The sequence below is a fragment of the Prunus dulcis genome, chromosome 8, assembly GCF_902201215.1.
Source record: "Prunus dulcis chromosome 8, ALMONDv2, whole genome shotgun sequence".
NCBI lineage: Eukaryota > Viridiplantae > Streptophyta > Magnoliopsida > Rosales > Rosaceae > Prunus > Prunus dulcis.
The window spans coordinates 5,548,657-5,557,936 of record NC_047657.1 but is presented as its reverse complement, the minus strand read 5'-3'; the positions used below and the strand labels follow the sequence as shown (position 1 = coordinate 5,557,936).

Below are 9,280 nucleotides of genomic sequence, written 5' to 3'. Positions count from 1 at the left end.
GAAGCTAATGCAGCCAACCCACAGAGAACAAATGAGCAAAAAAAAGTCATACCCAATTCACCAAGAAGAACCCAAAGAGACAATCAGGGAAGACTGAGAGAGAGAGAGAGAGAGAGAGAGAGAGAGAGAGAGAGAGAGAGAGAGAAACGGTGCAAAGAATGAGTAAAGAAAACTGGAGAAACCCTAACTCTAGTCGTCAAGGCTCTCCTCATGTGAATGCGAGAGCGAGCCAAACCCTCAACATCATATTGACATGTTTATTTACTTGAAGCGGAAAATTCATGAATCATTTTCATTTTGAATGGTAGTTGGCAACTATTCTCTATTGACTAATCATGGACTGTGACCACCAATAACATGTTATTTATTTGGAACGGAAAAGTCATGAATAAGTGAAAGAAAATCGAATTCTTGATTTCTTATTTATTTCAGTATCCATGCCATTAGTAAAGAGTATATACCTATATACAGAATAGAACCGAGCAATAAAATTGAACTTTATAGGAACTCTATGTAGTACTAAGTCACTCATGTATCTTAATCTTACCATGCAATATATAAAGTGTAAAATATTGTAGTAAATCATTATAAATAAATGATTATGGTGTGTTTAATCTTCTTTCATTAATTACTACATACTTTCTACACTCGCAGTGTTTGTTAGCTCGCTATATAATCAACTTAAATTACTTAAACATATCATGCAATGCATTTCTTTCCAATTTTTTGTGATAAAGTAATAAACAATTGACTAAATAAACATTATCCAAAGTTTCAACAAAAATTTCCAAGTGTTTCTTACAATTTCTATGGTTTTTATTCAATTTTTATTAATATTAATTATATCCCAATATTTTCATCAAAATTTTCGTATTTTTGAGCTACCGATATTTTCAAAACCATGAATATTTTAGGCTTAATAAAGAGTATATACCTATACGTAATGCATATCGTAGTCAACTACGATTCAATAACCATCGGGATTGGAGGCGTGTTGCACTTGCATGCTTACCACCTTCCTAGAAACACTACATGTAAATACCAATTTCCCTGAAAGCTTCCTCCTCATTAAACCGCCACCAGTTCACTCACCCTTTTATCCTTCAAATGAAATAAATTTTTTTTAAAAAAAATAATATATTTTATCCATTTTTTTCTCTTATTTTTTGGTCAATAAAACCCACTAAACTAAACCAAGTCAAGTTGGCAACTGCATCTCAGAAACAACAAAGAAAAGAGTTATGTGGGGCCCATACCATCTCCAATCAGACTTCAAATTTCGTCTTCTTCTAGTCAAATTTTCTAAACCCATGGGCGGGTCCATGTACACGAAAGCTGCACCGTAACAAAACTAATCAATCTGACCGCAGCCGAGAAGAACCCACCAACGGTGACGATTAATGGTCAAACAAAATGATAAGGTGGGGCCCAGAAATCGGACGGTCGGATTGATGGGGTTGACAAAATAGCTTTTGTAACAGAGATTGCGATTGAGCTTTGAGCTTGGGCTGCATTTTTCTTTCTTTTTTCCATTCTTCTTTCTTTCTGTAGAAGTATGTAACACCCAACTGAGAGGAAGACAAAAGAGCATCTGTGCAGCTTTCAGTCTGGTAATTTTTCTTGCTTTCAATTTCTAGGGTTCTTTTATACATAATTTATGCCAAAGATTGAGCTTTATCTGTATTGGGCTTCAAGTTCTCTTCAACTTTCTGATAATGAGTTTATTTTTTTATTTTATTTTATATTATATATTTTTATTTTTATACATCTTATCTGTTCTTCCACTGAAATGGTTTCTGCTTTTGGAAATTATGAATGATTTTTGGTGGGATTTTGGATTACCCAATAGAAGTTAGAACTAGAGGAGATTGGTTATTTAGGTTTAGTGAAAAGATTTCAGCTTATGCCATGTTGAAATGAGATTTTGGGATCTTGAATTGCTCTTTAATTGTGGCATGAAAATTTTTGCATCAGAACAAAATAGCAAGTAATCAATATATTATATTTGGAAACTTAAGTTCATATGTAAATGGAAGGTAGGTAGGGAATGATTTTGAGAATTGTTAGTGTATGAGGACAGTCAATAGTTCCCTTGCAATTGTAATAACCTTTTGGGGTTGCTGTTCATGAGTAAATTTTTTTATAAAAAGTTTGTCAGTATTTTTAGTAATAATTTGTAATTCGAAGAATAATTTTTGTGTGGAATCTAATGGGTATTAGTTGAGAGTTTTGGTTGTATGTATGTGATGAAGATAATGAATAAATTTTTTTGTTATTATTTCGCTCGAACTCGACATGAGATCAGAAGGCAGCTAGATCTTAATTGGATTATTGATATCATTCGCTGATTATATGATTAATTTTATTTTGTATTTTCTTTGAATTATGTCGACTATTTTCTTAATCCTTATTAATTTCAGCTGGATTGGTGTTGGGTTTTGATACATCAGGTGCGCATTTAGTTTGGAAAATGGATCATAAAGAAAAGTTATGTGCAGATGCCTGGGAAAATCCTTCCTCTGGGAATGATTTAACAAGTAAGATTTCCTCAGATTGTCCTCCTTTTGCCAATTTCAAACCACAGCTCCATCAGCAGAAGTGGGAAGATGCCTCTATTTTAGATTATGGTGGCATCAGGATTGAACCATCCTTCCAGGAATTCAACCAGCCTTCTGAAACTCAAACATCCCTTCCTTGCAACTCCAATAATGATACAAAAATGGCAGATCGAGAAGATGGTCGGATGTGTGAGACACCCCAGGCCAATAAAAGTCAAAATTGGGATCCAAGAACAATGCTGAACAATCTCTCTTTCTTGGAGCAAAAGATCCACCAGCTCCAGGACTTAGTACATTTGATTGTCGGCCGGAGAGGTCAAGTTCTAGGACGACCAGATGAACTTGTAGCTCAGCAACAGCAGCTCATAACCGCTGATCTAACTTCAATTATTGCTCAGTTGATCTCTACTGCAGGTAGTCTTCTACCATCCGTGAAGCATACACTTTCCACCACGACACCTTCTATTGGACAGTTTGGGCAGTTTGGTGGGTCGTTTGTTCCTTCTGGAGTAGGAACTGATGCTTCTGTGAAGCTGCAAAATAGTAATGGAAGCAAATTAGCTGATCAATCCAACCAGACTGATCTAATCAGTAATTATGGGACTGAGCAAAACTACAGCGTTGAAGAACACGAATCAAAAGACGAAGAAGATGCTGATGAAGGTGAGAACCTTCCACCTGGCAGCTATGAAATTTTACAGTTAGAGAAAGAAGAAATCCTTGCACCTCACACTCACTTCTGTGCAATATGTGGAAAGGGATTCAAGAGGGATGCAAATTTAAGGATGCACATGAGAGGTCATGGAGATGAGTACAAAACCCCAGCAGCACTTGCGAAGCCCAACAAAGAATCTAGCTCTGAACCAACACTTATCAAAAGGTATTCCTGCCCTTATGCTGGCTGCAAGCGGAACAAGGATCACAAAAAGTTTCAGCCATTGAAGACTATTTTATGTGTCAAAAATCACTACAAGAGAACCCACTGTGACAAAAGTTACACTTGCAGCAGATGCAACACCAAGAAGTTCTCTGTTATCGCAGATCTTAAAACTCATGAGAAGCATTGTGGTAAGGACAAGTGGCTTTGTTCTTGTGGCACTACCTTCTCAAGGAAAGACAAGCTTTTTGGGCATATTGCCCTTTTTCAAGGCCACACTCCTGCCATACCCCTTGATGAAACGAAAGGAACTCAAGGGCCAACCGACCATGGGGAAGGCAGTGAAGCATCAAACAGAGTTGGAAATATAAACTTCAGTTTTGGCTCCACTGCTCCTGGTGGGGGTGGTGTGGTTCAAAATCTCATGGATGTGAAAGAAAGTATCGACGATCCTACTAGTTATTTCTCACCACTGAATTTCGAAACATGTAATTTTGATGGGTTTCATGAGTTCCCTCGACCCCCATTTGAGGATTCAGAGAGTTCATTCTCTTTTCTCATGCCGGGGTCTTGTAATTACACTCACAAAACTGGAGGCGAGCCAAATTCGAATAATCTGGAGTGATATTAATGACGGCTCGCCACCGGGTATGGTTTTCTGTAACGATTGTAAGGTTAGGTGATCCCATGTATTATGTGATTTCTCGAGCTTAAATAAATCATTTTCTTCACCACTTCGAAACTTATTGGAAGCTCTACGCTCCGCACATGCTTAAATCCGAAAAACCAGGGCAAGTACTAAGGTTCACCAATTCTGCATCATGTATATGCCATTAGCTTTCCTATTCATCGAAGTCATCTTGCTGCTTCTGTATTTCATATTCGGCACTTGTGAAAGAATAATGGTGCGTTTGGAGAAGGAATTCTAATTTTCATAGAATTTGTAAACATTTATAATTATGTCAATTCCAAATTTCAGTGTTTGGATATCTTGTATATAGAATTTAGGAAATGACGGAAATTACAATTTCCTCTTTTTGGATAATCATAGAAGGAATTTAAAACTGAAACTCACAGAGAGTAAGGAGACTTGAGAATAAAAAAAGCATGCAATTGTTAGAAGTAAGGCACTCAGATACAATCAAGTTGTTCCTTCAGTAAAATAAATAAAAATTGGGGTTGGAGATATAGGACCAACATGGAAGTCAGAAGTGTTTGTGGAAGAGTTCCAAAAACACAGGTTCTCATCCCTATTAATTGAGTGTTTCATACCTTGGAGACAGTTGGTCAATCCAGTCTGACCACTTCACGGAGTTATTCCTCACTTCACTAGAAGGGTATGATCTGCTTAGATTCTTAATCAGAATGATTAGTTCCTCAGGGACTTTCCCAAACTAGACAAGACCGAGAATAAGGGCATTTCCGAGCAAATGAAGGATATTTTTATCCAAATTCTTCTTAGAATATGGGTGAAGCTTGCTTCTAATCTCAATAGCATGTTTGTCGACAGCTTCGCCTGAGATGTGAGAGGAGGAGGGAATGAAGAAGAGCTTTCAAGCACGAGTTCTTGGAGAGGCATAAAAAAAATATTCAAGCAGAATTGAGGAGATATTCGAAACTTTTCGAGAAATTTAAAGAAATTTTGGGTTACTTAGGAATATGAAGAAGTTAGGTTTGATGATTTCTTCAAACAATGAAGAAATCAATTCTATAATCTGAAGAAGGAGATCGTGGGAGGAGAAGAGTTACCCAGAATTAACTAGCCGTTAATACCCACTTTTCCAAAAGGTCCAATCAATGAAAAGACATGGGCTGGAACAAAATGGCGCGCATCGTTAAATTGGCATATCATTTAAGTCTAAAAACGTTTTTAACAAAACGATTCAGACTTCGGGGCCATTATTTGGGCCTAAATTATGCGCACCAGCTTAAAACAATTATTGGGCTTTCTCTTCAAACAGGGTCGAGCTTGTTTACCACAAAATGGTGAACAACCCATACTAGTTAAATGAGGTTGGATAAATTGATTCAATTACCTAACTTATTTTGATTTTCTGGAAATTAATTATAAAAAATGGTAATTAAGCAAAAAAAAAAAAAACTCAGATTAATTAATTAATTTAGGCTCAAGTCATATTGTTGGCTATTAAGGCTTATTAGAGTTAACCACCACCGTTAGTGACTAACCCAAAATTAAATTGATAACTTTGAAGCTTGAGAGGTAAAGGGAGACTTACTTAGTCAAAAGTCATAGCTATTTGCTTCTAAAATACAGGCTATGTTATTACTATTGGTACATACGTGGCTTGATTAGCAGGATAATCATGGATTCAACGATGGAGAATTTTGGGTATATTGATATTTTGTTCATTACAATCCAGTTTACAACGAAACGGACAGGAGACATTTCAGGGAATTAATTGACAAAGAGCCAAAACTAATCACCATAGCTGGTTGTTGATCTTTGTTATTACTTCCTTATCATTTATCTGTTAGTGATCAGTGGAGTAATACCTTCCAGTTGTTATTCTTCAAATATCTAGGAGTCGTCGTCATACATTCTCCTACAAATATAAGAGTACTTGAACTGGAAAAAGAACAACAACAACAACAACAACCAACCCCCCAACAAAACAAATCAAATACTGAAAATACCTGAGGATGACTAAAAATGCCTAGAGGGAGGTGAATAGGCCAATTTAATATTATAATCAATAAACAAAAATTAAACTTCAGTAGCAGGATTGATATGGCTTATCAATCCTGAAACGTGCTGAGCATAAAATAATCAATCCTGAAACGTGCTGAGCATAAAATAAAAGAATACGCAGAGAATTATTTTACGTGGTAAAACCCCACCTCTGGGCAAAATCAACGGGACTCCTCAGTCCAACACAAATCCACTATAGAACGATGATTACAAGAAGTACTCACACACTTATCCTAGACACATTCTAGATAATGTTTACCGACTTCTTCACAACTTCTATCACGGGATGATCTTCGACACTCCTTATGTTGAACGCAATACTAGTCACGATTGCTTGAAGCTCGCTGGAGGAAAACCGCCACCACGGTCTTGGTGTCCTCAACCGTATGAGTCACCGAACAATGCAAATGAATGCAATATGAATGATTAAAGTGTTTGATAAATCACCAAGTAAACAAGGAACACTTAATGACTTCTCTGAAAAATATGCGCATTAGCTTTTTCATAAAAATCCAATCTGTGCAAAAAACCAAAATGCCGAAAGCTTCCTATGTGAAAATCAAGACCCACGTTTTATTCAAAGCGGGTTATCTCTAGTAAGAGCGAAACCCAATAGTCCAACAATTCTATTCAAATATGATTCTCAAACTTGAACCCATATGGACTCAAGTCAATCATGTCAAAACAAAAGACACACTACTGTGCCATTATGAATAATAAGTTTGATTCAATATCAACTACCTGTAAGACGCCAAACATGAGACTACAAATAGTATCAATCATGAATATCAATTTTCATCTAGTATGGATTCTAAATGACGATGCCAAACAACCAATTTTTGTGGGAGAAACAATAGCTCCTAAAACAAACTAATTAGACCAATCAAGTAGGAAAGTAATCTCAAGAGAGAAAATCTAATCCTATTAAAAATAAGATTAAGATAAAAATACTTTGAGTGAAAATAACTCCAATTTGGAATCCTATAATGAATGCATGATTATGTCATGATTTACCTGAAATCAGTTTCTCACATTGGTCAAGTCATGCCTCGAAAGTATGGGATTGAACGAGTTGTGCCAAAACATCCAGTAACAATTCTTCACACACTAATTTTTCACCTATGCTAAAATCTAAGTCTAGGAAATGACAATACAAATTTTATACTAACAATACAGCTTTCATACTAACATACAAAAACCAATCAGTCTCATTGATCAATTCAATGATTTAAACAATCATTTCAACTTTCAAACACAGAAGCAAAGCTAGCAAAGGTGTCAAGAACCTCCAAAGATATCCTTGAAAATCAATCAGCCAAACTGATCAAACAATCGAAGAAGATCACACGATCTTACAGCAATCTAGCTCAAAAGGAAGCAAATAATCTTGCCCAAGAAGCAATACAAACTCTCAAGGAGTTCAAGAAAATGATACTTCTCTCAATGTGATTCAACTCAGAAGAATCCAGCAGAACTCAGATTTCTGTCGTTACAAATTTAGTTTAGCACAGGTGAATCAGCCAGAAGTTAGATTTTTCATCATATGAAACCTCAACAAAACAAAGTTTTCAAAGACATCTTAATGTCTTAAGCACATCAAGATAACTTAGATCACTCACAGACAAGTAGAACAGGCATCTACTTCCAATTCTGCTCACTTTCTAGCCTTTCTATGACCTAGAATTAGTTAAAGCTCTGCCAATCACAGCATTGATATTGATTTCCAGCTAATCTTTATTAGTTGAAGGTATTGACGTGCAGTTCTACTACAATAACTTCCAATCCAGCCACTTTCAATCCAATCCAATCTAGAAAATTTCAATCTAGTCCAGTCCAACTTAATAAAAAAAATCTCCGCAATTGTATTTCAGGCAAAAAACAAAGTCCAATGCTCTAAGGTCTCATCCTAATTCTCTTTATGCTTTATATTTCAAGCAGTTTTGCTTAAACTCGTTTGTTTTGTTTTCATAAATACGTGTATCTACTTTGCTTACTAGTTTTATCTAGATAAATTGTGAAGTCCTCACCAGTCTGAGACATAGAAAAGAACTTTCTTGCGACATATTCCTCACCCAAAATCACAGTCGTTTGTTCAAAGTCAATTACTTGGGGCACAATTATATTACATATTTCAAGTATGTAAGGGTTTTAACTGCTAACCGTGGCACACTCACATAAAAGAAAGTTGATTTGAAGATCATTAATGGTTATTAGATCAATGGGGAATTTTACCTAGCCTAGAACAGGTACCAACTGAAAAACGGGTAAACAAAAAGACAAAACAAATTTTGTTTTTATTGCATTGGGGTAAAACCGCAACTTTAAAGAGTTATAGGTCAAAAACCGAAAATACCATATTTTAAGTTTGGACCCATATTTTTCCGAATTGCATGAAGACCCCAAATGGGTCTCCAATAGGGGTGTGCCGAAAATTGGCGGGAGGGTGAGTGTGCGTGTGTGGTCCAAGTGGGTTGGTGAGAGTTTGGTGAATTATGACATCACCAATTGTATCCGTAAAGCATCTTTTATCTCATTGGCCAATTTCAAAAGATGAAATGAAAATGGGAGACACAAGGTACAATTGTTGGTGACCTTCGTCATAAGATGTTTTGTCTAACATGTAACAATCATATCATATACAATTTCATGAATCAAAAGACATCTCTAGGGATTAACAAGAACATTTCATGAAAATATCAGGAACACATAGAGCATTCTTATTCTCTTATGACCTCTCATAAATTCATATAAAATCTTAAAATCTTGAAAAAAAATCATATTTGTGTTTAGAATCTTAAGACCAACACAATAATATATACAGTTCTGATCTCTTGGACCCCTGTAGTCCAAGAGATTTATGGTCACTCACCGTTGGATGTAAATTCAACGGTTCACTCATTTATGACTTGAATCGGGTAATAATCATTTATGTCATATTGCATTTATATATATCATTTTGAACCATTGGATTAATATCCAACGGTGGGTGACCACAATCTCTTGGACTCCTGTGGTCCAAGAGATCGGGACTGATAATATATATTATGTATCCATCTCACTCTCTCTCATACTCTGTCCAATATGCTTCTTCTTCTCTTTCTTTATATATTTCCTCTTCTATGATGTCTAATTATC

The 9,280-nt window shown here is 35.9% G+C and overlaps 1 protein-coding gene across 1 annotated transcript; it reads left to right on the top strand.

The window, feature by feature from the left end:
* Positions 1-1,329: 1,329 nt before the first annotated feature.
* Positions 1,330-4,314, top strand: LOC117637165 (protein SENSITIVE TO PROTON RHIZOTOXICITY 1). The gene is made up of 2 exons (XM_034371987.1): positions 1,330-1,610; positions 2,451-4,314. Exon 2 carries the CDS (start codon positions 2,471-2,473, stop codon positions 4,058-4,060), a length of 1,590 nt encoding a protein of 529 aa, XP_034227878.1. The 5' UTR covers positions 1,330-1,610; positions 2,451-2,470; the 3' UTR covers positions 4,061-4,314.
* Positions 4,315-9,280: the final 4,966 nt, after the last annotated feature.

Bases quoted from the DNA above. Each gene is read 5' to 3' on its own strand.
- LOC117637165 (XM_034371987.1), top strand. From the start codon at position 2,471: ATGGATCATAAAGAAAAGTTATGTGCAGATGCCTGGGAAAATCCTTCC.